We start from the raw sequence: 27,089 nt of genomic DNA, 5'->3' as shown, positions 1-27,089 counted from the left end.
GACCGGAGAAAGAAAAAGTAAAGCAAGAAAGAGCACTCCTTATGGAAAAGCGCCACCGTCGGGTGCATTGATATAAATGTTCCGTTCGCAGACCGGAGTGTAATCGGGCGTCACCTCTCGAACCGTTCGGAGGAGGGTTAAAAAACACTGCTCTCGCTGTGGCCACCGTCGGTTTCAGCCAACAACTGCGAACAAATCTCGCCTCATCTCGCACGGGCAGCGTTGGGTTTTTGTTCATCTGAAACCGTTCAGTTTTCCTCGGGAGCATTTTCCAACCCGAGTGTGGTTACATATCAGAGTGCAAACGAGAGCGGCAGCAACGGACGAGAGCACGTGGAAGGGGAGGGCCTTTTCCCCCCATTGTTCCCCTCCCGGTCGTCAGTGGAAGAGTGGGGAAAGTGGTGTTTGGCGTGGTTCTTATAAGTACGCTCGGTGCGCCGGTGTAGAGCGTTATTTTCCGAGCATCAGCTGGCAAGGTCGGATCGAGTTTTTCATGGTGCCAAAGTAAAAAAAAACAAGTAAAAGAAAAGTGCCAACATTTAAGTGCTTTTGATCGATACAGAGGACTCAAACAGATCGCTCTCGGTGGAACTTAGTGACACGTGTGTTGATGAGAAGGAAGAACTAAACAAGTGATAAATTTAAAAAGTGTCGATCAGCTGAAGTAAATTAACCCATCGAGTGCAATAGTCCAGCTCCAACGTCCAGAAAATTAGCAACATGAAGTTGCTTATAGTGGTAAACGATAATTTAAGGCTGAAAGTATACTACTGTTAGTTATTTGTGGTGAAGAAAGTTATCCCAAAATTCAATCTGAAGTTCGTTCACCAAAATGAAGAAATGGTCACCTATTTTATTAACGGTTAAATGTAGTGACAATTTGTTTTCCTCGTCTTGGTATAGTTATATAGAGGTCAAGAGATTTGTTCTACTTTGAAATTTTATATATTGTCTGCAGAGCTGTAACTTTCTGTGTATCCCTTTCAAACAAATTTTTTTTTGGATTATTTCGAACAATTGAACAGATATCTTGTCATTCATGATCATGCAGTAACGTTTTAAAAGATCGTCTTGTGGAACAAGCCTTCAAGACACGTCTCTTCGGGACACGGGAAATATTTCTATTCAATCTCAATTTTCCCAACATTGTTAACATTGATACGTACATTCGAAATAGTTGTACATGATACGGCTCTACTTCTGATACGCAAATCCTCATACCATAAGATGTTTTCTGTTCATTCCTCTCAAGAGAGACGAGAAGTGAAAGAGGAAAGTATTAAAGAGCTCGCGAAAGAAAGCACCGGAAGAGGATAATTGCATCGGCCACTCGGTGCAACAACACCTCGCGTTTGATAACAGCAAACCGATTTTTAAACTGTTTCGGATGCAGCCGCTCGTAATCAAATGGAATAAGCAGAAAAAGCAGCGAAAAGAAAATGTGCGCAGAAAAATCGTCATATTGCGATGCGTTGCATCACGTCACGTCGATCGAGGCCAAGTGGGTGGAGGAGTTGAAGAAAACCGGAGACGGAAGAAAAAGACCAGCGTTGAGAGAGTCTTAATTTTACCGTCAACCGAATAATGCATAAATACCGCAGCTTTGGTGATTATGTGTTATGAAATGGCCAGCCAATTTTCCCTGGTGATGCTGTGCCGGCCTGCAATCTTGCGATCCGGTTGAATCATTTCTTTTTTCTCGAAGCAAAGTTGGATCATTGAAATTGGTTCTGTAAACATAATAATTTATATCATCGGGTCTTTAAAATTATTAAAGAAAATTGCACGTTGATTATTTTATATATTAAAATAATTTAAACCATTCCTGCCTTTTTTAGATCGCAATCTGCCTTATCGGAGCGACCATGCTCCGGGCATCGCCCCTGAAAAGGAGCACCCCCCGTGCCCTCGTAACGAGCCGCGAGGACGTGGTGACCAAACGCGAGGACGTTATGATGAACCGCGAGGACGCGGTGACGGCCGAACCGAGCAAGGAAAAACCACAGTACCTGATCCGGGTGATGCCGAAGGACGAAGAGCTGGACGAACTGTCAAAGTTGGTGGATTTTTTCGCGATTGGGGAGACCGGCTCGCCCAGCGAATCAACCGGCTCTCCCCACACGACATCCTACGGTACTTATAGTCCGTCCCGGGACGATCTGACCGAGCCACTGCTGCCGCCACCGGTGGAGCAAAGCGAACCGAACTACTACGCGGCCAAGCCGAAGAAATCCAAGAGCAAGAAGTACATCCCGACGCAGAAACTGATCAACCTGAAGAATGCCGGTGACGGTGTTGAGAAGGCCGCCAACGAAAAGTCTCGCCAGGGAAAGGAGGCCCGGGAGGCGAGCGACGAGGACACGTTCTTCCTCGATGCGATCGATCTCGACAAGCTGCTGGCCAGTGCGTTGCTGGGTGAGGGTGACGCCCGGGCTGAGGCCACCGGCGTGTCGAGCCGCTCGTATTTGCCCCTGCGCTATGACGAGCTGAATCACGGCGAGTTTGTGCCGAGCCGGAACCGGCGGGTGGACCAGTACACGCGACGTGTCGCCGGCGAGGATGAAGGTGCTAGAATCGATTTTCAAATGCATGGCCACAATGGTCCGAACAGCTACAAGTTTGGCTATGACACGGGTGAAGGGTAAATGTGGTGATCTTTTGTGACTAACTGCACGAAACTGTTTGTGTGTGTTTTTACGCCTTGCACTCCTTGGTCCCTCCTTATGTGTGTTTGTGTTGAATGTCCTTCGAGTGATGTTCTAGTTTTATAACGCATTTTTTTTCTCCCACCACAGGAAGAATCGTCAGTTTCACGTAGAAGAGCGCGACAATAAGGGTAACGTGCGGGGCCGTTACGGTTACTACATGCGGTCCGGGAAGTTTCGCATCGTCAACTACAGCTCCTCGCCGGAAACGGGCTTCAGGATAGAGCCGTAGGAAGGTTGGATACCGTACCCTTGAGGAAGCCATAGCGATGCCTTTCCCGAGGTCCTGCAAAAACCACAAACAAATCTTCGTTACCTGTTTACGTTTTATTTATTACCTTACATTACATTTATTTTGTACTGACGTTTACTTTGACAGAAATCCCTCTCACATTTTTCATAGCCATCCACTTCGCTCAAGTCGAGCGAAGGGAAAATAAAGCCAAAAGAAATTAGTTAAACCATTACAAAAAGAAAGAATTTACCAAAAAAGAAAAGGAGTTTTGAAAGAAAAGATAACATAAACATATAGAAAAGAACATATAACATTTAATGCACAAACGTAGAAAACAAAACATACAGATATAGGGAATGCATCATTCATAGCACTGCACTTGTTGTTTCACCCGGTTGTCCTCTCCACTGACTCATCTGCCTAATCGCTTGGAAACTGCATAGAACTGTTTTTCAATGTCGTCCAGTAAGCCAGACGCACCAAAACGGAATAGCTCCGGCTTGAGCCACTCTTCACCGAGCGTCTCGCGGATCATGATCATCCAGGCGATGGCATCCCGCACGGTTCTTACGCCACCCGCAGGTTTCAGACCGATTTTCTTACCCGTCAAGCGATAAAACTTCTGAATGGCACGAATCATAACGAGCCCGACGGGAAGCGTCGCATTTACCGCCTCCTTGCCGGTGGATGTTTTAATGAAATCCGATCCGGCCATCATCGCTACCATTGAAGCTTTGTAGACCTGCAAGAAAAGGAAGGGAGTTAGGATTTTTTCAATAAGAGATGATTTATGCCTCACTTACATTCACCATCGTGCCACACTCTCCGATGCCGAGGATCGTTTTGAGGTGAACCTTATCACCGCACGCCTTGCGCATGCTAACAATTTCGTCGTACAATTGGGTCCACTTTCCGGTCAGCACCAAGCTACGATCGATTACGATGTCGATCTCGGTGGCACCCTGCTCGACAGCGAAACGAATTTCGTTCAGTCGCGTCTCAAGTGGGTACGATCCGGACGGAAAGCCGGTCGCAACGGACGCAATTTGAATTGTTCCGCTCTTTCCGAGTGACTGCAGGGCACGGTTTGCATCAGCCACGCGGTTGGGATACACACAGACGGCAGCTGTGTGTGGCTTTTCTTCGAGTTTTGAATAAGCAGACACGTCGGAGAATGGGTACGCAGCCCGGAAGCACAGACGAGCGACATTGGATTCGGTATCATCGCCGGCGAGCGTTGTCAGATCGGTTAGCTTGAGCGCCTGCAACGTGTACTCGAGGAATTCGGCATCCGTGACGCGTTTGATAAGCGCCGAAGTCAAGAGGTCAACCGACCGAACCACACTAGACAGGTTTACTCGGACATTGGCCAGTTGTTTAGTATCTGGCGGGTCGGAACAATATTATAGTTCAATAAACATCCAAAAAAGTCATGCAAACATTTTCAATCAGGTTTGTTAAGTTGAATTTGCTTATTTTACTTACCAAAAGGCATTTCCGTGTTGACCATCATTTTGATTAGGAGCTATCAACTCGAACAACAGATCACTGATAAGGGAAAGTTTTTGGAAGGAAAACGATGAATTAAACATATGGACAAACAGTAAATAAAGGATAACACATTCAGCAGCAACGATCCTGAAGTAATTTACCTCAAAAAAGGATAAAACTCACGACTCACGACAGGTAACTTGGAAATAAAACAGCACAAAAATCTATCGAAAATGCCGCAATGATTCTGTTGATGTTGTTTGACGTTTGAATCAGCTGTCAAAATATATGAAAGCAAGGTGGATGCTAAGAAAGGTGAGCTCAATAGCCTCGTCTTGGCAGACATATTGAAATTGATGTTTGACAATCGTTCTTAGTTTAGTCTACCACACAACAACAATGCGTTAGAAACTTGCCGAAACTAGTGTTAACGGTTACCCTCACTGTTATGCTAACTCTAGTGAGGACGCAGTAGAACCTACGATAATCTAATTACCATCGTTGGGCAATCGATTGCTACTATATGATGAAAAATATCATTGACCACGTGTTTTTTCACATTCTACGTAAAAGTAGTTGATCACGATATGAGCGGAACGTTCTTCGCTATTGAAAATAACAGAAACCGACAAATTAAATTCATAAACAAAATTGTGTGTAATTGTCAATTGTAATATGGCTGTCACGACGAGGCTTTTGAGCTCACCTTCCTTAGGATACTTGGTTTTGTTGATCCACTTTGCTCCTCGTCAGTTGTCGCAGTTCGTACCGAAACGTTGATGGTGCAAGTTGTGTTGTGTGAATTGTGAATGGTAATCGATCGTGGTTCAAAACACAAAACAACAACTGTGTTGTACTATGTTTTCTCCACTGTATGTAGTAGAGCATGATAAGACCTTGTAGTGTTAACCGCCCACAACGCGCAGCAACAGCAAAATCCGTCAGTTAACTACATCTCGGCTACAGCATTCCAGCACGCAGCATCCACCATATCCATCCGCAAGTGAGCTGCAGCAGCAGCACTTTGCCTCGCTTTTGTCCGCCGCGGGATGGACACTTCGCCCGTCATCCGGAAGGGTTTTCGGGCGGGTTTTAGTCAGGTTCGAGGTTTGCTGGGCCGAAGAAAATGAAATAATAAGAAGCTGTGCAAACTCTCAGTGCAATCGTGCTCGTGATCCGTCCATCCGCCCTCTCGTTGGCACCCCTCCCACCCCCCGTCGAATGCTCGCTGGCCTACAGGTTGTGTGTCCGCGAACGAAAGTTTCTTAAAACGGAACGAAAGGTGCCAGCAGCAACCAGCAGAGACGAGATGTAAACCAAGCGCATCAAAGAGGAAAGGAAAAGAAACGCGAGCGAGTAAGAGCAGAAAGCCACATTAGACACGGTAGGGGGAAAACAAGATAGATGGAGACGTTTGGCTCCGAAGAAATCCGACGCGAAGAAGTAAGGAAAAGGTGAAACCGAAACTAAGATGATGTAAAAAAAAAACGGCAAAGAGCGTCCCAAAGGAAGACGGTTGCGGATAGCGAGAGCCAAAAGCAACCGAAAGGAAGATAAAAAAAAAACAAACCAACGCAAACGTGTAACACCGTCCGCAAAGGCCGCGTCGTGGCCTAAAGGGCCAAAGGAAACGGTGCTCCAAAAACCTGATGCAAAGGAATATTTACGTAACTCCAAAAGGCAAACAGAACTAACTCTGGATGCTGAGGGTAAACTGTCCTGGGCGAAGAAACTGGAGACAACAAGTTCCTCTGTGCTTGTTCCGCAATCTTGTGTAGTTAAAAATGCACAGAAAACTGAACCCCGAAGGTGTCAAGGTTTCGAAGCAGGCTTATTGTTTTGGCTCGTAAATGTGTGCTTCGTGCATGAAGGATCAAATTAATTTACGCTGTTTCGATGTTTTTCTTTTTTGCAGTTGAGTCCTGGTGTATCTCTTATTCGTCATTAAATGTTCAAACAGTGTGTTTTTTCCCCGCTTGGTAAAGAAAACCATTTGACCCGCGGTTGAAACGGTGAAAGTGAAAAGATTTCGAAATCGGTAATTATAATAAATTAAGGAAAAATTGAAGCGAAAAGATAACTGCTCGCTCAAGGTGAGCGAAATAATAAATTCAACAGCAACAAAGGAAAGTGAAACAAAACAAATTTCCCGCAAAGTGGTGTTCCGGCCGGAAAGCTCGCGGTCTGGTGGCAGTGTGTCAAATTCAAAGTGTTTTGTTCGAGAAGTGTCCGGGTTTCTTTAGTTTTCCTTGTGTTTTCGCCTGCTCTTCGGTGTGCAAGGCGGTAAATTTTGGGCCAGTTTTCGTTTTCACCTTTCGTCATAATTATCTCCTACATAATGCGGCGCTCTTTTCCAGCGTTTGATAAAATCGGCTAAAGCGTGGCAAAAGGCATGCAAACCGCCCGCCAGCCACTTCCGCCGGTGAAAGGTGCAGCAGCCCAAGTGACCCAGTGTGCCCAGTGACAGGTGAAGGAAATATCAACAAAAAAGAAAAAAAAAAGAAATACGAAAGTAAACCCACCAGTGGGCAAATTTGAAGAAATATAAAAAAATCTAGCGGTAAAGTACGGAAACGAAGATAAAAGTGTAAATTGCCAACCGGAGGTGAATGTGAAAATTTGGCGCAGTGTAGGAAAAGAAACAAAAAAAAATGAATAACAACAGCTCGCGAACGCATCTGCCCTGGATGTTCAACAACTCGCTGGCAATCCGCCAGGAGATCCAGCGGTTCGAGAGCGTCCATCCGTCAATCTACGCCATCTACCACCTGATCGATCTCATCCCGGACGGACAGGTCGCGCAGCAGATCCGGGATCACGTCGTTTGCATTGAAGGTGGGTACCATCCATGCTCACAGCACACTACGGTCTAATTTATTTAATCTTTCTTTTCTTTTTAATTTGAAAATTTGTCGTTTTCCACGAGCACATGACTTAAACACGTGATACAGTAGGCTGTGCATTAAATAACGCTGCTGAGAAATGACACTTTTCCAGCCTCCCTAAGAAAGCTTTCGTTGGACTTGTCTTATCGTTTTCCAAGTTTGCGCCCGGCGTACCAAAGCTGCCATCTTCCGGATCGTGCTGGCTTTTCCAAATTGGTCCATTAATTTGGGATTTAGTTATGATTTACGAGGCCTTGGTGTGATCTTGTCCCGCTGCCCTCGCCGAAAGAGGGGAACCGGAACCGTTTTTGGTACTAGTCATGAAAACGGATCATGCCAAAAGCTGCGTACAAACATGAATAATGTTTTTCTTTGGCAGGTCCGCAGGTTCCTTGTTTGGTTCGGGTTGGTTCTTCTCGTTTGTCGTAAAAGCCCAGGCAGAGCAGGGAGCAAAGAGTGGAAAACATGATTCATCCGGCTACCCCAAACGGAAGCCGTGCTTGGTCAACGCATGGCAACTCTTCACGTATGAAGAAAAGAAAACACGGCACGAATAGAAGGATGGGGATAAAATTTAGTTCGGTCCCCTCCTACGAGGCAGGGAGTTTTAAACCTACCGACGAAACGAAGGGAGGTAAAAGAAAACACGTAAAATGAAACCGATTCGTACATATTTTGCATATCTCGCACTACAAAGTTTGTTGCCCTCTGGCTGGCCGCAACATCGCATTAAACACCGGTAGCCATTTCGATCGGCTTGGACGACGGACGAGAGAAATAAAAGTCCTTCCCTAGCGCATGCCAAATGTAAACGAGACGAAAACGAAACCACCGGAACCGACGTTATAAAAAAACTGGAAAACAAATCGCCAAGCAAAGCAAACAATGTGGAAAACAAATCGCAAATTTGCTGACACGTATGTTGCACATAATTTCGTCGATACTAAATTGGTTGTAATAAAAGTCACGACGAGGAAGAGGCACGGATACGCGCGTGGATTTGAAGAAAGGCAAAAGCGGGCAGAAAAGTCGTAATTTAAACTCGAACAGCTGATTCAGGATCTTTCCGATTCCGTGGCGTGTGTGTTGTATATCTCAACGCAAACAATCACGCATGTGGCTGGCGTCTGGCCTTTTTTTTTGTTTTGCTCGATATGCTGATGAGAGCAGATGGTGAGGATGTTGCCGTTTGTTATGTTTTCCTTTTGTCGGTGTCCGTTCTAGAATGTCGATGGGGACGTCCTGTTCCTCGGGGCAACGGGCGGGTTCTGGAAGGGGCGGGGTGGTGGAACATGTTTATGGTTATGCTAATGTGCCCCAATGCCCGCTAAAATTAAACTCCTGCCGGTTTATAATCTTGCGTTTAGCGGTTCCACACCAATTCGCATTTACGGTTTATCGATGTTTGGAAATCGCATTACGTGTCATTAGATTTGACCTAATTAATTTTCTCTAACGATTCTCGACCAAGTCGATTAAATATTAAAATAATCTCTGTAGTAAAAACCTCCCCAAAATTAGCGAATAGTCGCGGGATGATCGCGGTTAGAGGTAGAGCGGAAAAGATTCACGCGCGAGGCAAAGATCAACGAACTCTCCAAAGACTTACAACGGCGAGCATCTTTGACAGAGTTCGCTCGGTGCTCGGTGACGAGGTGATTCGGTTCTTAAACCGCCGTGAGGCGAATTCCTCAGAATCACCGAATGGTGATTAAGTCTGAGACTTTCTGCGCCCCCGGGGGGAACGGGACATACTTTGGGGTCGTCTCCTCCACAGCCGTACCGTCTGGGCCGGCGGAATGGATCTTCTTTCTACCGTAATTCACGACGCCGCCAGTGCTGGGTGCGCTGCGGGACGAACTAGAATTTCTCGGTCTAGTTTTAGTCATTCGTTATGGCGACGTCTTTTGAAGAGCGCATAACCCTTTCAGTGGTTTCATATTTGACATGGTGTGAGTTTCTTAAAGTTTCTTTACATATTTTGCAAGATCATCGGCTTGGTCAACTTGAGATAGGAAGAATATATTTCTTTTTTAGCAAACTTCTGCCCTTAATGCAGAAATAAAATCAACCGTGCTCGTGCAATTCCGCACTAATGCGCCTCATTTTATGCTCCAGTGTCTAGAAACACGAGCAGAACGAAAGGGCCAAGCAAAAGATCGGTTCATGTGCGACCTGATTTTTTCCCTTATTGACCGTCTGCTTTTCTCTCCCAGTTTCGCCGATTCCAGTCCGTAGTGGGACGGGGCTTATGGGCGGGCTAATAAATTGTATGTCGATGAAAATCAGATCACGTCATTTGCGTTTAGTAGCGTCCCTACCGGGTTGGTGGAAAGAGTTTCGAAGGAAGTTGGTTTCTTTTTAGCTGTAAGGGCTTCACCATTTTATCCCGTTAGTTGTCGTTTTTTTTTGTTTCAAGCTGATCGATTTTTCTTGTGGACAACAACTTTCTTGTGGCTTATGGGAAGGATCCAGCTGAAGGACAAGTTAACTTGCACTTCACTTGTACTTGGTGTCAACAACTTTTGCCGATGGTTATATTCCAAATAAGTTGTTTGCTTCTTCGAGTATGAAAATATCGATCGCCCCTGATGTCATCGTTTGGTATTGATATTTAGGTCGAGTTTATTACATCCATCCCCTTTGGCCCCCCTGGGGACGCAAACTTCTGAACTTTTATGGGTTTGTTTTGAAGCGCCCTCGAGAAAAAAAGGAAGGCAAGTGCGGACAAAAGCATTGAAAAACATAAAAATCGAAACGAGGCAATTCATCGAGGCCAGGGACCTAATTTCCTTACGTCGGTCTATCGATCTCTACCTTTCTCAGATGTCACTCTTTCTTGTTTTGCTTTATTCTTGCGGCTCCACGGTCACGGCTTGTTTCTACAATGCAACCCTTCTCCGGAGTCCGGTGCAGTTTTTCCACCGCTGACATTTGCACCGGTGCGGCTTCTTCAGGGCGAAAGTTTGCAGTTCGAGGGCGGCAATGTTGGTGCTATTTTTAACCTCCACTCGGAAGCTTTCGATCGGCGGGGTTTTTCCCTTTGCCTGGTTCGGTTGTTGATGGCCGATGCATTTTGCTGAGACGGAAAGTTGTTCGACGGCACGAAAAGGAAGGAAAAGCCCCCATAGCGAGTGAGCCCCGCTAATTGACAGCAGAAGCAACGGCAATGGAGCGTGTTAAAAATAGGCGAGCATAGAAGGAGGATGCACATAGTTCGATGGTTCGTTATGTCGCTCTTGATTACCTTTCGGTTGATGGACATTTTTGTGTCGAACGCTAGCCATGGTCGGGGTGGTTTAGCTTTACAGAATTACATTTTCTTTGCAGCCTTCGTTACCAGCTGAATTGCTGATCTTAACGAAACTGTTGAAACATAAACAAACAAAACGTGTGTAACTACTTTCCATAAAACCTGAATCTTCTTCCCCCAAATGAGCAGAAACATCAACTCAAGATGTGAGTTTTCTTCTCCAAACATCTTTGAAATAGAAGAAGTATTTTCGAGAACCGGCGGCACGTTCAGGCCGGTGTTACAGGTTTTCTCAATGCGGCAAAAAGAATGACCACTGCAGTAGAAACCGGTAAAAACTGATAAGGCTGCATCTTTCGCTAACAGTCCCTCGAGGAAAGGTGATTCCTTTTACCTGGCGGTCGAGAAGGAAAGGACTTCCCGGCAGTGGACTTAAAAATCATTCCGTTTTCTTTGCCATTTTCGGCATTTACAAAAACCATCTCTTCCGATACTCTAGTTCTTTTCCAACACAAAATAGCCTCTTTCCGGAAAAGATCCTTTCGTGGTTGGATGGGAGATGAGTTGGTCCTACACAAACCCGTTGGCGATAGTGGATTTCGAATGGGCCAACCGAGAGGCTACTCAAACACTACGGTGTTTTTTTCTGCTAACACCAAACCCAAGACATTTTTGTCTTCGACCGTCTTGGTTGTTGGTACCGTTGCTGCATCCGTTTGTCGGTTGGTACGGTTTTACGATGTGATAATTTTCTCACCCAAATGCGGGTACACTACCGACAATGCCGAAGAGAGAGAGAGAGAGAGATCCCTCCAAGGGCTCAAGGAAGCCACGGCTGTGTGTGTATGGACCCAGTGGCGTAGTAATAAAATCCTGAAGAAGGTGCGAGCACGTTTCCGGTGCAACGGAACGGAGCTTAAGAAAACTACGATCTTTTTCCCGAATGCGGTGGCTTTGAATTTCAATGAGTTCGTCTCGGCGGGATAGTGTCCCGTTTTTGTTCGTGGGTTGTGTGTTGTTCTTTGGTGGAATGCAAACATATGGGTTCAAACAGACGAGAGGCTATTTGTCGGGTTGTGGCAGGAAATACCGGAGACGAAATGGTCAACCGTTTGATTAGGTCTTTCGAAATTCTCCCTCGTGTTTGAACGGGAAATCATTTGGTGCCTTTTTCCACGTGTTCCATAAATTGTTTGAGTTTGACGCGGAATGGCCCGCGCTAATGGTTAATGGGGTTAAAATGGGGGGGCGGTGCCGGTACCATTTGCGAAATGAAATTTTAAATTTAGATTTTATTCGCATCCGCCTCCAGGCGAATCCACACATCTCCACAGAACAGGCGCTTTGTTTGTGTTAATAACTTTCATTCTGCCACCCGGCGATCCGCATGCCTGGTGGCAAGATTACGTCAACTGGCATAAGATTGGCATCATCTCTCAAGAACGGCCCTCCCGCCCAGCTTTCAGCTCGTTTCCTCTCGTTGGAACAGAAGGGAGAAGGAGAGAGAGAGGAGGGGAACTGTTTTCCGCGCCGCTCGGGCGGTTTTTATTTGGCCACGCTTTCTGTAAACAAATCCCTCGTAGACGCGCATTCTCGCGTTGCGCGCCTTATGATCGCAAGGGCGAAGCAACAGGAAAGGAAAGGAAAGCGGCTCCCGAGCAGCTGAAAACTATTTCCCACCTTAATTTTTTTTTCTTTTTTGGGAATGTGTGATGTTTGCGAGTTCTTCTTCTTTGGTTGAAACGCACGTTTTTCTTTAACCACGCGCGGATAGTTGTTATTCTGGCGAGGATTTTTCGCTTCATTTCTAGAGATCTTTCAAAGAGCTAGACCATCTAGCACGTCTTTTTTGCCAGATGGCGCTAAGGCAAACGATGTTGGGGGAGTCGCTGGCATAAATTTATTGTGACTCGCAGACGTCATTTTATGGCGCGATCGGATCACCCGTTGCTTGGCGTTGCCACCCATTTTTCATACCATTTGGTGGAATCGCTGTATTATCTTGAAGAACTTGAAAACACATACACTTGAGAAAACGCCTCCATTATCTGTGGCGATGATTTACTTCGTCCGTTTGCCGGTTTGGTATGTAGGAGAGTCCCTTCGAGTACCTTTCACTTCCTGCTTTTGGAAACCACTTGAAGAGGGAACTGAAAAATCACGTTCACGATCATGCATGATCACCTACGCACGGTCGGCGTTGTGTGTGTATGTTGTGTATTCACGATCTTGACGATGGATGTTGTCCGCGATCGGTCGCCGGGTGGGCGAATGGTTAAGTACCACGTCAAGGTCATGGTTTTTCGAAGGTGTCGGATTATATCGGATCGCTGTTCACATGTCGGCATGCCGGTTTCGAAGGGATTAAGCACGCGTGTGAACCTAATGAATGTTGTTAAATCGATCCGGGTTGCGTTACATTTCACACGTCTTTTTTATTTCTCCCAAACCTACAAAGGAGGACTTATGTAACTAAGGTTAAACTGTAATTTATTTATTTTTTCGACTTACTCCTTGGTGCATTGATGTTCTTTTCGCTCTTTGGCTTTGAAGGGAGCAGACAAACGGAGTTTTTCCTTCCTTCCCTCTAATGTTTTCCCCTTTTCAATTGTACGACATTTTAACTTTCCCGCGAGCTGCCGAAAGGGAGTTTGTTTACAAAAGGGCAAACAGTTGTTGTTGTTGTGCGGCTGCTGCTACCACTGTTTTATGGAGGCAAACTGTGTGTCTGCGGTGTGTATATCTGTGCCCGCTGCCACAATATGCACGCACGCAACCCAATCCAACTCCCGAACGCCGAAGGGGGAACGGAACAGAATGGTACGCAAACAACCGCGGGTGGGTCTTAATTAGAAAATGTGGGGGTGAGATGAAAAGAACCTTTTGTTTTTTTTTGAGAGAAAATAAAAGAAGATAGCCCACTGAGACTCGCAAACAAAATAGTTTAAATTTAAAATATAATGTTACTTTTTAAAACTTGTTTGTCTTAAAGGCGAAAGAAAACCTGGTTGTTAAAAATTAAAACATGTTTTTCATCTCCCTTGAAGAAAAGTAAATACGAAAAAAACAAAACTATATCTGAAAGCGATTGCATGAATGCAGTTTTGGGACGAGGAGACCATTGTGGCCATCGTGTTGTACGTGGAGAAATGCGCAACATTTCGTTCTGATGTTGACAAAACGTGCTGCACTCACAATGGGGAACTCGAATGGAAGTGGCCTATTTGGGGCGAAAAAACCATCAACAATCCGACTTCTGGTGCGCTTCTTCAACTTCTTTGCATAAAGACATTTTATGTACAATGATGTTCGCATGATGCAATGCTTGGACTTTTGCCTTTTCATTCGTGCAGCAGCATTATTCACCCGACTTACTAGTCGTTGTTTTCCTCGGATATTAATTTCGGTTTTGGTGAAAATAGTGAAAGCAATCTTCGCGTGAGTCACCGTTTGCCGGTGGAAAACTCAGCCTCGACATGATGACGAATGTCCCATGGTCGACATCATCTGTGGCATAATTATAAATCCGAGAGGAACGTGAAAAAGTTCCCTTCAGCTTGTCTTTCACTGGGAACTAATTTAAAATTCTATTCTCCTCTCATCCCGACCTTCGGGGTTAGGCCATGCCGTGAAAGGAAGGAGAACTAAGTTGGAGATTCATAAATGCAGTTTTTGCATTCCTACGACATGATTTATGCCTCGCCATGTGACGTCAGCAGCAGCAGGAGTTTGTTTGTGCCGTGTGTCCTTGGGATAGTTTGCGAAACTCTTCCACGGATGTGCTTAGAATGTCGGGCCTTATGAAACCCATTTTCCATTATCCTTTCACTCGCCGGAGGACGAGGTCAGTTGCGCCGGATGCAGGCACGTTCCGATGGAAAAACGTGGTTCCCCGCATTAACCCGGGAGACGACCAGCATGATGATGTTTTCCTCCCTCCGTGCTCGTCAGAGAGAGAGCTGCTGTGGGGTTATTTATAGCGATCCCATTGAATGCTGTCAAGCCCAGGGGCCTCTGCACTACCATCACCATCTCGCCGTCATCATCAATGTTATGTAAACACCCGTTTTGGACACGAGCTGAATATGAACCGGACCGGGGGGAATGGAACTGGAGGAGGGGGTGGTATGTTGTGTGTAGCAAGTTTCTCTATGTTTCATTATTATTGTTGCCGCAGAACCACGTGCCCCCTGTCAATATTGTGCTCCTCAAATGTCACAGCGGAAAAAGGGCCGAACAGAAGCCTCATCTCTTCTCACCATCGACGGGGCGGGAAGGTGACAAAACCACTCATTCACGTGGTGGGTGGTAGAGTGGGCGGTGGGCGTTTTGGTCGCAGATGGAGTTGAGCATTTGCCCGATCGGTGCCCCGGGATCGCTTAACCATCGATCATCGTATATTTATAGAAAGAATGCTTCTTGCGAGATTGAATTGATCTAATGATTTTCTATCTCCTCCGGGAAAGATGTCATATGCAAACTTTATGAAATTTGAACAAACTTTATGAAAAAGCAACAATTTGAAAGAAGAATAAAAACGTTCTGAAATGTCTTTTCTGCCCACGAAATTTATGCACACATCACCTTTCGTCGAATTACGCGTGCCTTCTGATGCTGGCTTTTTCTAATGTTTGCTTGTTATCAGTACTGTACACATCTTTCTTTTTTTTTTGTGTGTCAAACTATTTGCCGCGGAAAGCAAGTACGAGGCAGGGTAGGTACGGAGGGAGTTTGTTTGTAAACATTTGCCTCGAATGTGACGCCCTTCGGATGCTTTGGGGCCTTTGAAGAATGTGCCGTAAATTAACATATCACCGTACAGTGTTGGTCATATTTATATGATTTTATCGTTATTTGATACTTTTTTTTCTCTTTAAAAATTGAAAAAGGGTTAGTTTTCACAATCATTTGAATTGTTTGTCATATGATTTAATTGCGAGTAATCACGACCTGACGCGTGTTATCTCCTTTCTTTGTGTCAATCGTTTTTTCCCTATGGAACACGTTTTTGTAAAAACGATTAGGTTTTTTCCTCCACCCCATGGGTTCACGATTCTCCACATTTCAATCGCTTGTTGGAGGGAAAAAAAGGAAACCGAAAACAGATTGTCAATCGCTACCGCGCAAACGTTTTAAAATAAGAGTCGGTAGCACCACTTCAACCCATTCATCGGTTTTTCGGTCGCCTCGATTCCTCTTGTGATTCCTGTTTGGAAAAACAGGGACGACGGGCAGATGTCGTGTCACGGCCCAGACGAAACGGAAGTGTGTGCTGGGAATGCACGAGTTGCCGGTGTCAAATGATTTCTCCTGTCCGTGCTGTTGTTGTTTTTTTTCGCTCTTATACCGTCACGCCGTTTGATGGTTTTTTTCTCCTATGCTTTGGCACCGGAACGACACTACGGAAATGTCACGGGTTTCCACGGGAAAAGTGGGAGCGGATGGTGGGCGAGCTAATGCCACGCTCGGTAGATCTGTCATGTTTTGTAGCCGTTAGTGATTTTCGACGCAAGATTTGTGGCCCGTAGTATGTTTTGTTTGCTTTCGCTGGTGCAGAGGATGTTTTTTCCGATGTTCACGAACGAAATGTGGTGTTTTGCCGGGCAATGTTTTATCCATTGGTCAGTTTGTTTACATAACTTCTTTTCCTTTTTTTCGACATTTGTCGTCCGATGCTCCGCATGCGATAATCGCTTGTAGTGTTGGCGAATGCCGTTGCTCGATAAGGCGATTTTATGGCCACTTTTGTGTATGTTTCTCCAAAACGTTCCACGTTAACTTATGCACAAACTACTTAGCATTCAAACAGTTCATTATAATATTTCGTACATGATGGAATCGATAATTTTATCCTCTTATAACACTCGGCACATGCACGTTCGTTTTTCCTCGACGCATCCTTTCCTCCGAAAAAGGGCAAAGTTAATAAATTTGTCACTTGAATTGGGGGTATATTTCAACAAACAGACTGAACCAAGCACCGGGTGTTGGGGACTAACCATAGTCGATTTAGCTGCCGAACGAGAAAACCGTCGCTTTTCCCAACCATTTGCTCGATCCGTTTGCTTTTTGCTGTACCGTTAACGTGCCTGAATAATCGAGTGTCATCATTCAGCGCCCGGTGGCAATCAGTCCGATGTTGCAGGAACGAATGGTAGCCGATTCAATGGCAAGTTGGGAGTATGTTTGCAATGCTCCAACGGGTCGGTCGAGGCGGTGAGTAGTGTGAGGGAATAAAGCCACTGAAAAGCTGATGAATAGGTGTATGCGGGAAGCATACAATGAGCGACGTTTGCCAGGATGTTGTCGTTCGTTCGATTTTGTTTTACTTTTTCTGTTCCACGAAACACTTCCACGTGGCATAAGGACATGCAAAAGGGTTTTCAGGTTTTCATGCCGACTTGGTTGTGGTGTGGTTTTCAGAAAAAACAGGAAAAGAGAAGAACGTGATGTTCGACCAAATATATTGTACCGGAGACAATGTGCTTTGTCAAATTACATCCTGTCACTTGTCCAGGACATGTATGTACTCTTTGTATGAACCTCTGTGACATAAAACATCCGGTGTTTTGAAGCTTTTTCCTGTTACTTTTCCCATTCGAATTGCTCGTAAAAGTGTTTAGATCGTCGGACTTGTGGCAGTTTTATTTGCATCGTTTATTTCACATTTTTATTGATCTTTTCACTGATCTTTTTATTTTGTTGCCCTTTTTGTTGTACACTTTGATGTATTTGGTTTGCATTTGAAGCGCCTTAAAAGCACTTTGTATGGGTCTTATCTGAGACTGTTTGCTAACTTAGTTTGTTTTTATGGTTTTGTTTAAACCTTTCTGGTTGAACGATCAAATTTAAACTGGATACCAAATGTATTACACGATTCGCTCATGAACTGTTCGCTCCATCGAACGCGAGTCGTTTGCGAAATGTTACTTCAGGCGGAAGGTGTTTTGCTGTTTCGTGCACTTGCCGCCATTTTATCCTCGTGCGAAAATTGCGGCTCATTCTCGTCACGTGCGACGATGCCAACAAAAAAAAGGAAAAAGAAAGGACGGCCGTGACGTCTCCGAAGTGCCGCCGGAATGGATGGAGACAGTGAGTCTCCGCCAAACACCGGTCCCTGTGCTTGCCAATTTGACGTGTACCGTTTGTTGCGGATTGGGATGTTGAAGTCTGATGTCTCGCCCGTGCCTGCCTTTCGCGAGTGTTATGCTCGTTTTGCTCGCGAATTATGTACTTGTACGGCGTGCAAATGCGTGCATTGTTCGATTGAGGGTGGAAAAAAGGGGTGATGACTTGAGCGAGACGAGAGATGGGGAAGAGCAAACGAAGGACCTACGGAAAGGAAAGAAGCAGCACGACGCAGCAGCAAAGAGCGATCGTGTTTTCCTCCAACTTTTGATCGTAAAACAGCTCAACCAGCTTTGATGGTGGAAGCGAGAGGGAGGGAGGTTCTCGAGGGATTCGTGGTGGAAGACGAACTGGAAAGCTGCATGAACCCATGTGTTTCCTTGGGGTGTTCGTGTTGCCCGCCTTCAGAAGACGCTCGCCCGCCCGCCGTTTGGACAAGCACACTTTGTGCACAGCTGATAATGTGTGCATCTGGGACGGGTGGAGCACAGAAATAGCCTTGTGTCGGCCTCGATATCTTCCTTCCATGAAGGCAAGAATCGTGTGGAGACACACACATCCGGTCGATAGTTCCGTAGTCTGAAGGATGCGGTGTGTGTTTAAAGAAAGCGGATGATGATGTGGTTGTCCCTGCCCGATGGTGACAGGTTGCATATTTATATTAGTCCGCTTCGGAGAACTAACTATCGATAGGGTTAACAACTCTAACACAACCTATCGAGCTCGTCACCTGTCGTAAGGCTTCACCAGGTACGGTTCGGTTCTCTCCCCATGGTGGTGGTGGTGGTCATGAATTTTTAATTAAAGTATCGATTTTCTTTCCACCCCAGGAGCTTATAGCGGTGTTGGACGTCTGATAGTCTCCATCCTGGAGCAAGTGACATGCGTCGCATCTTTTAACCGCAAGGGTAACAACTACATGTTATACCGTGTAGATGAGTAATATTACGCCAGAATTCACTGGGTCATGGTTAACCCATGGAGCTGTCGTCGAGTCTCTGTTGTCACGTCGTCGTCGAAAGACATTCGATGTTTTACAATCGAACGATTACCATGACTCCACCCTTTAGGGAACACAATTGTTTCCACTTGTAGTAAGGAGGTTCAATGTGGTAAAAAGGGTGATTATACAGATCGATCTTTGTAAGTTATAATTTAGTAAAGTTGTCTTCACTTGTGAGATATCTGGAATTCCTTGCGGCGTCAAGTATGACAATTGAATTAAAAAGGTTTTACGTCATACCGGGATATCTGCGTCGGTACCAGGACGTGGGATAAGGGAGTTTTTCCGCTGACCTTTCGCATTCTCTACGATTGCGAATGCGAAAATGAATCCCATGGGAATTTGAAAATGAATCTAACGTTATGTGCAACAATCGAGGACGTCGTCGGAATCCCTCATATCATTTTCGCTCCGAGGGTGGTTGGCCTTTTGCCGATAGGTCGGAATTGTGCCGATGGCCCTAGAATGGTTATTGTGTGACTATATTTCTGAAGGAATGTATATTTTCCATACGGTACTTCCATCCGTTCCATCGGTACCATGGGAGCAATGGTTGGCTGCCTAAGAACATATGTGGACATTCTTCTGAGGTTCGTGACAATTTTTGCAAAGCCATAAAAGTAAATATCCTCCTTGGACATACCTCCTCCCGGGGCGCTTTCGAAGGAGCCCATGGTGAAGGAAAATTGTAATTCGTTGGGTGTCGCATGCTGGGTATCTCCTTCTACAAACCGAGTAGAAGCCGTCTTTCTTTCTCCCTCTCCGTGGCACATGTTCAGGCGCTTCGGGATGATATGATGAGGCCCTCGAGCAGACTCACACGATGACAGGGAGTAATCGGGCAGAGTCTGGTCAGAGATGAGATGAGGCCTCGCAGCCCACCGGGTGGGTGGAGTATATGCATGAGTACCATTTTAATAGGACACAAGTGGGAGGAAGGATGAAAAAGAGTTTCATCAGGACAAACCCCCTGCGCTGCGGTGGCCAGTTTCTGCCCGTGCGTTGTCTCTCGGTTGCGATGTCACGATTTTGCTGACGGATGAGTTGGCAGTTTCTTTCATCGGACTGTGACGGCGCTTCAAGGTTTCCCCTCCCCGGTGGGCTTGTATGAGTTTAATGAAGTATCTCATTCCGTCATGGTGTTTGAGGCCGGGCGTGTTAAAGACCTGAAGACCGCAGAAGTTTTTCTTGGGCGTCGTGTTACGGGCGTGAAGCCAGATTTCTCACTGAGATCTTGCAAGCACACGAGTGCTAGGAAGGTTGGGGCGTTAAGTCCAATGATTGGTCAAAGGATCCCGCTGCCTCACACTTACACGAGCTGATGAACTACAAATCTCACTGGCTTGAGTCGATAAGCTTGAAAATCGCTTTGGCACCCGCAAAAGTTGATCCGCATTCCGCCTAACAATGATGGCGCGAGTTTGGACAGTGTAACATCGTCCGACCAACATAAATCGCCCAGCAATAATCAGTACTGCGGCCATGTAATCCTCCTGCTAGCTCTCTCTCTCCCTCTCTGCTTCGGGTTTCATCAAAGGTGATCGGTTCAAAGTTCGATGGCCTGAAGAATTTTCCCCGAGGAGTAGCAGTACCAGCGCCAATCATCTTCCACGCTCCTAAGACTGCCAGTGCCTTCTGGCACTGAGGGGAATTGATCTGGGTTTTATATCCCCCCCAGTTACGTCCGCGTTTCCCTGAGGTAAACTGTGCTGGGTCAGCCCACCGCATTCCCCCGTCGAGAGCCAAGTTCGCCAACCAACGAAATGGGCAGAAATGAAGAAGAAGTGAACGAATCGGTTGACTTGGATTTCTTCTGAATGTTCTTTATCCGATCAAACCCATGGAGCCCTGTGTTTCCCTTGACGAATCGATGGGCACCGACGTTAAGCGGTAATGGTAAGAAGATCGAGGCGGAAAAACATCGAACGTGTGTGTGGCTGTGAAGTTGACGCGAAGTTCACGAGTTTTCAGAGCATGTCGAACTGCTGGACAGACTTGAGCGACGGAAAAGCAATCCGCCCGCCCTGCAAAATAAAATCCAAAACCCGCGAACGGCGGGTCGATTTCAATTTCCGAGTTCGTGCGCTTAATAAGCTTCGCTTGCCGGAGTTCACTTCACGTAGTACTACTTGACTACAATTTCGTGATCATCCGGATCAACGCGATTTGGTAACGCTCCCTTTGCTCCTCGACCTCGTTTAGTCAAAGCTCCAGCCGTGAGCTTCTTGACTTGGAGACATGCGCACGCCCGACATTTCGTCCGCTGTCTGATCTAATCATCTTCAAACTCCACCGTACGCCATGTTTCCCCAAAGCGGAACCGAAGTAATACTCTCTGTCCTCGAACGCTGGTGGAGGTGGTTGATTTATGCAGCGCTGAAAGTGAACCATAAATCACTTGGGGTTGGGACGCCGAACGGGACCTCCCTCGGGCGAACCTAACCTGTACACAAGTTATAACTGTGTCACCACACGTGCTTCAACCGAACTCGATGTTCGAAATGTTCTCGCCCTAAATATTGTGTATCGTGGTGAGGTCTCTTTCGTACGTGTCCTCACCTCTTACAAGTCCGAAGAACTTCCTGACAAACGGTCCTCACTCAATGTTTGTCACTCCTTCAGAAGAGGAACAATTTTGGGGAAGAGATTTAAGTTAAACCTTAAAGACAGCTGAGCTTTGGTCAGGTGATGGGTTGGCAAGCGCCAGGGGGATTACCACAGTACAGTTACTCGTTGAAGGTCTCTTTCACCACCATTGTCATTTACAACCGAAACCTCACCGATTTCTCACTGTTTGCTCCAAACAGCAGAGATAAATGCAAAACAAAACGCCGGAACGAACGGTGGAAATCATCATCAAACAGCATTTTTATGCTTCTGACCCATCTTTTCGTTCGCCCCTTTCATGGGGTGGCGTGATGTACACCCCCCTCCCACCACCCAGAGCTTCTCTGTTGAGGGTGGGGTATTTCAATGGGTCGTAAAAATATGAGCGGAATTGATAAGTACGAGCGTTTATTTCTCATGCTTGTCGTTTCTCTTCTTCTCTGGTCTGGTCTGGAACCACGACGTTTGGAAGGGGACGTCCCAAATGCCAAATGAATGGTTCGATAATTTCTGACCTACACCTTTGGGGATGTGTTGACTATATGGAGCATTTGAACTTCTTTTTTTTAAATGTTACGAGCGTTTTATTTATTGACAAAAGCTTCGGAATCAGGTGGGTGGGGTGGTTACGTGAAAGAAGGTGATCGTAGATAAAAAGGTTAAATATAACATTTACCATGTTAAAGTGATTTATTGTGAGTGAACAAACTGAAATCTAACTCTCCTTATCGTCACAGCATCGCAAAAATTTAGCGATTTAATTCAATAGAAAAGGATAACCAAATAAGGTCACCTGATGGGCTCTTCTACTCTCACTGTACAATGTCCTCCGGGAACTCTTTCGCAAGAGTTATCACGTCGATCTAATCGATCATGCCACCAGCAGCGATAGTAAACCATAGTTGAACGAAAAAAAACACCCCACGAGAAAAGAGATGGAGGAGAATTTATGTTGCAATAATTGGCGTAGTCAAGTCATATTTTGTGTTGGCCTGTATTTTATTTGACCATCGTAAGAGAATAACTACCAATGCTCGGCCGCGGCTTGTTTCTGCTGCCTGATTTCGACCCGATCGTTTGCCATGTTTATCTTTTCCATCCCATTTCCTCCCCCTCTCCGTCACCGATCGCGAATAGAAGTTTTGCTAGCGGGCAAAGAAAAGAATCATGCTCGGTAATTGCGTCCGTCGCTACTGAATTATTATCGCTTCCAGAGCGATTCGGCCTCATTCGGTTTGGCAAAGCGCTTCGTTCGGCGCTACTGCCGCCGTGTCTTGGTGGTGGAGTGTAACGTGGTGTTATTACTTCCTCTTCTCTCCCCGGTTGGGGAGCAATTTTTCTCGGTTCAGTTGCGGGGAGGGAAAAAACCAACACGGGAAGGAAATGGGTTTACGTACTGAGCAGACGCCAGGTTTTTGTTATGTGTTACAATCTTTGAGGGCACTGCTTCGCGAGAAGATGGTGGTAGCACTTTTCTATTTGGCGCTCATTGTTCGGGAAACAGGTTTTCACTTTTCCTCTAGTTTTTTGCGTGTTAGAGGAACATATTCTGGATGATGAGAAAAGTTTCATTTGAAAGGGAATTGAACTGGTTAGCAACAATAATTGTGCTCAACGAGGTGGGAGTGTGTTTTTGTGTTTATAGTTACTGTGTTGGATTTTCTTGAAATGACCAGAATATCTCAAAGTTATTCGTATTGCTATTTGGTTTAGTTTTAAAATTTAAACTTACATTTTAAGTTATTTAGTTATTTTTGCTTACTAATAATATTCTGTTTTCTTCTTTTCGTTTTAGGTACGTTAGGTAAATCCAGGATAATTGCAACGATATTGGAAAAGGTGGCTCTACATTTGCCGGTACGGTGGGACATTGCAGAGTGAAATCGAAACCCATAAATTACGATTGCCTTTCCATCCATAACCTCGTTATCTGATCAGTAATTTGCACTCACATTAAAAGCTCAGGTCAACCACAAACCGTGTTTGTGTTGTGCTGTTTGGTGATGCACTCGAAGCAAGGGAAGATATATCGATACGATCGCGGTTTCAGTGGCCTTCCGGCCATTGCTTGCAATCATCCTCGCACAATCGCACATATTTCCATATCGTATTACATTTCTGGTGCATTCGGTCGATTGCCGGTATGTGACACATATGCTACCGCGGAAGCCTGCACTTTAATTATCCTTCCCGTGCACCTCGTGCAGTTTGTGCACGTGTTTCGTTCCCGGTCCCGGTTTTACAGATGGCACCTGCCAGCGGCAGCCGGACACAACCTGCCAAAGTCATCGTTTTTGACACATGACATAAACCATCCGGCAGCTCCAATCGACATGTGGATGTGTTTCGGGAGAAGCGAAGCGATCGATAATTTCAGGCAGCCGGAGAGAATAGCAGTTGACGTAATCCGATTATAAATGCATCCCTCTGGATGGAAAAACGCTACATTTCAGCTCCAGCTTGCGGTGGCATCTCCCGCGGGGAAATGGGCAGGGGAAATAAATCAAGTGCAATAGTTCCCATATTGTCTCTAATTGAAAGTCATCAACATAATTTTCGATTCAGCCGCTGGCGAATGTTTTATGTCGATTTGTGAGATTATGAACCGCCAGCCGATGCCGCTCGCTGCACCAAACCCAGGTTTGGTGGTGGTTTTTGTCGTTGTACCTAATTGAACTACACGGGACATAAATGTCAAATCAGCACATGGTTGGCAACGTGTTAAGGATTAATGTTTTTTTCGTTCTGTCCAAAGTAGTTTGAATGATATATGGTGGAAACTTGCCAGCTGTTCAGTTGCTATCGATAGGTTAGTTACTGATTTGTGAACCGAATCGTGGAAGAAATAATACAGTACTCACGAATAAAACATATTTAGAGCTTCATACCGAAGACACAGAAAAACCAAAGGAACAACACATTTGTCATGCTGTTACACGTGACACGCCGAATTGTTCCGCTCGACGGCCCGCAGCGAAATAATGAACGTATATGTAATTACGTGAAGATGTTCCGTCTATATTTAACCCCACCAACAGGCACCAATCAAGTGTCGCGACAAATCGGTTGCAATTTTCCGTTTTGTTTGCATTCCGTGAAGGGCACGGGACACTTAATAACATCCGGAGCCGCCGGTGCAAGCTGCTAGACTGCCGACTGTTTGGGGTCTATTTTTGAGCAGCGTCGTTAGGGCGCCGCGTTTATATTACAATTTTTTTTCCTCGGAAACGCGCCGGGAACGGGAGCTGGGGTCATGTGTACAGAATTCGCTAGAGCGTTTTTAATGACGCGGATTGATGAGTGAATTGAAACGATGAATATGCAACGACGTGCAAAGGATGTTGGTAAAATTATTAGTAGTTTGAAATCACATTTGAACGGAAGTTTAAGACTAATTGTAGCAATTTGTAGTCCAAACATCAGTTTTTAAATATTTAGGACCGGCTAGGTTGGATCAATCGCGATTTCATTCTAACTCCAGGATTCTAATCCTGGTTCCAGATCCGAAATCCAAATGCTAATTGCAAAAGTTTGGAGTTCGAAAAATCATTATTGATACAAAATTTATTATAATTACGCGATTCTCAGGATCTGAATCTAGAATTGCAATCCAATCAATCAATTAATCAATCGCGATTTGATTCTAACTCCAGGATTCCAATCCTTTATCCAGATCCAATTGAAATCCAATTGGAATTCTGGATCCAGATCCGAAATCCAAATGCTAATTGCAGGAGTTAGGAGTTCGAAACATTATTATTGATGCAAAATTTAGTCTAATTAAGCGATTATCAGGATCTGAATCTAGAATTGCAATACAGATCGAGATCCTTTAGGATCCATGCTCAGAAATCGTAATCTAATCTTGGGACTTGGGTCTCTCATGTTTGACTGAGATCCATTGGAATTTGGAAATGTCCTCAGTCACCTTTTACAACAGCGATTCCCAGCTAGGATCAGATATTTCATAAGTACTAGAAACTTTTCAACTAACGGCGCTAAAAAGCTGACAGCCCGTGTCATGGAGCTCAAAAAAAACCCACAATCCGCGTGGAGAGCTGACGGTGGAACGGTAACTAAAGTGTGTACACTTACGACAGGCGCCCGAAAGTCGATCCAAACGCCAGATAGGACAGTTTTGTAGCTAACGATAGCGCATCTTTCATGCGTCTCTTCCTCCCTCGTCGGCACTTTGGAGGGCCCGGGCGGTCACTGAACCGCAGCTAATCGTAGCGTCTGGGGGGGACCAACCTGGACCGGGTGTTTTCTCACCACTGGCCGTCAAAGATACGCCTCGTTACGCACCGAACGCCCGCCAAACTTGTTGGGTCACGGCGCAAGCAGGTCTAGCAGGAAGGCGCGCTACCAAAAAAAAAATACAAGCAACCAAAACCGGTCATCATCCACGGCCCACGCAAGTTCCATATCGGGGTAAAAGTCGCACGTGGGTGGAGTTGCTGTTTTCCTTTTAAATTTTCTTGTGTTCGTTTCAATGTTTTTGCACAACACCCCACCGGGAAGGTGGTGATCCCGGCCGGAATCGGGTTGCCATTTTTGGATCGGCCTTCCAGCAAAAAAAAAGTGGGCTCCGCACGTTCGGTTCTGGATGGCCGGTTTTGCAGGTCTCTCGGGCGACTCGGAAAGTGGGTCAAATAGCCGGTTGGGCTCTCGCTCGTGAATTCATTCATTCGCATCGAAGCCCGTAAACCGGCGACCGGCGAAACACGAGCCGTTCGGATAAAGGTTTTCGTTGTGCCTGCTTAAATCAATTAATCGGATAATTTATGGCTGACTTGGGATGCGTAAAGGAGTGGGTTTTAAAACTCATTAAGTATTCTTTCCGTCGAAAGTCGTGTGTGTGTGTGCTCGCAAGATATTCTTTTTCGATGGAGTTGGAGCCTTCTGGGTATTTTAATGGAATTTTCCTTGGTTTCGCTCGTGCAAGCATTACCTATTTATGCCTTGTTAAATTGACTTATCTTGGAAGAAAGAATAACTTCTGCCAGAACAGAGAAGCGGGCACCATATTGCATGTGGATAACACACGAACGCCCTAGACTTTGGCAGCTCCCGAACTCGAGTGTGCGTTCAGTTCTTCATGCCGAAAAATACTTGTTCCTAACCCGAGGAAAACTTCTCAATCGTTCTTCGCGTTTAGCAATGCTTTGTTTTGTTGATCCACTCCTCTTGCCTTCTCTAATAGAGTGTAGTCTAGACGAAGCGGAGCTCCATTTATTGGAAACGTTAATTTGTTTGTTCCGCTAAAGCGTAGAACAACACACACACACACACGTGCAGACTTCTTGGCTCATCCAAACGCAAACGGATGGTGCATGAAGATCTATCTTTTAATCGTTTCCAAAACCAAACCAGATGATGCTGCCTAAGGCCTTGGCGGTTAGTATATGTAGATAGAGGAAAAACTTTTCCTCTCCCGCGGGACGAGTTTTTCGATCCACCGAAGCGTCCTTCCTTACGTACGAAAGTTTTCCTGAGGCGCCTCAGGAACCAACTTTCTGCTTTCTTCCGATGTTGGAGATTTTTGGCACGTTGGAGATTTTGTTAGTTCGGGAACTTTCCACGCTCGCCCGTTTCCGTGAGCGCCTTTTCCGGTGGAGTCTTAATTTGAATTTGGTTTTACTTAGTCTTGTGCCGGATGAAACTTTTCTCGGAAACAAAACTTTTCTTAGTAGGAACTTCAATTCCCAAAGGTATTGTTTTTATTTCTTATTTTTGGCACTGTTTGGAGCTATCTGGTAAACTTGTCCATGAGCCATGATTA

General features: G+C 45.5%; 3 protein-coding genes across 8 annotated transcripts in view; 2 read left to right on the top strand and 1 right to left on the bottom strand.

Moving 5' to 3' along the window:
- The first annotated feature begins 720 nt into the window (after window positions 1–720).
- Window positions 721–2,937, top strand: LOC131266135 (uncharacterized). The gene is made up of 3 exons (XM_058268502.1): window positions 721–738; window positions 1,839–2,641; window positions 2,796–2,937. The coding sequence occupies exons 1-3, from the start codon at window positions 721–723 to the stop codon at window positions 2,935–2,937; spliced, it is 963 nt and encodes a 320-aa protein (XP_058124485.1).
- A 295-nt stretch (window positions 2,938–3,232) lies between these two features.
- LOC131266134 (deoxyribose-phosphate aldolase) lies at window positions 3,233–4,666 on the bottom strand. The gene is made up of 4 exons (XM_058268501.1): window positions 4,593–4,666; window positions 4,426–4,488; window positions 3,744–4,324; window positions 3,233–3,682 (listed from the first exon to the last, which is right to left on the bottom strand). The coding sequence occupies exons 2-4, from the start codon at window positions 4,451–4,453 to the stop codon at window positions 3,353–3,355; spliced, it is 939 nt and encodes a 312-aa protein (XP_058124484.1). The 5' UTR covers window positions 4,454–4,488; window positions 4,593–4,666; the 3' UTR covers window positions 3,233–3,352.
- A 530-nt stretch (window positions 4,667–5,196) lies between these two features.
- Window positions 5,197–27,089, top strand: part of LOC131266118 (centaurin-gamma-1A) — a 141,521-nt gene continuing 119,628 nt past the window's right edge. The window contains exons 1-3 of one of the 6 annotated variants that reach the window (XM_058268482.1): window positions 5,197–5,243; window positions 6,347–6,469; window positions 6,789–7,266. In XM_058268482.1, coding sequence (XP_058124465.1) covers window positions 7,083–7,266 — 184 coding nt within the window. In that variant the 5' untranslated portion in view covers window positions 5,197–5,243; window positions 6,347–6,469; window positions 6,789–7,082. Of the gene's footprint in view, window positions 5,304–6,346; window positions 7,267–27,089 lie in introns of all 6 variants that reach the window. The other 5 variants (XM_058268479.1, XM_058268480.1, XM_058268483.1 and 2 more) reach the window with 5 other exon arrangements.

This window comes from Anopheles coustani, chromosome 2 (genome assembly GCF_943734705.1).
Source record: "Anopheles coustani chromosome 2, idAnoCousDA_361_x.2, whole genome shotgun sequence".
NCBI lineage: Eukaryota > Metazoa > Arthropoda > Insecta > Diptera > Culicidae > Anopheles > Anopheles coustani.
The sequence above is the reverse complement of the archived record's forward strand: the minus strand, read 5'-3'. Positions and strand labels throughout refer to the sequence as shown.

Coding starts and splice junctions, on each gene's coding strand:
- LOC131266135 (XM_058268502.1), top strand. Junction 2,642..2,795: donor GGCTATGACACGGGTGAAGG/GTAAATGTGGTG, acceptor CTCCCACCACAG/GAAGAATCGTCAGTTTCACG.
- LOC131266134 (XM_058268501.1), bottom strand. CDS start 4,453: ATGATGGTCAACACGGAAATGCCTTTTG. Junction 4,325..4,425: donor CAACACGGAAATGCCTTTTG/GTAAGTAAAATA, acceptor CCGACCCGCCAG/ATACTAAACAACTGGCCAAT. Junction 3,683..3,743: donor AGTGTGGCACGATGGTGAAT/GTAAGTGAGGCA, acceptor CTTTTCTTGCAG/GTCTACAAAGCTTCAATGGT.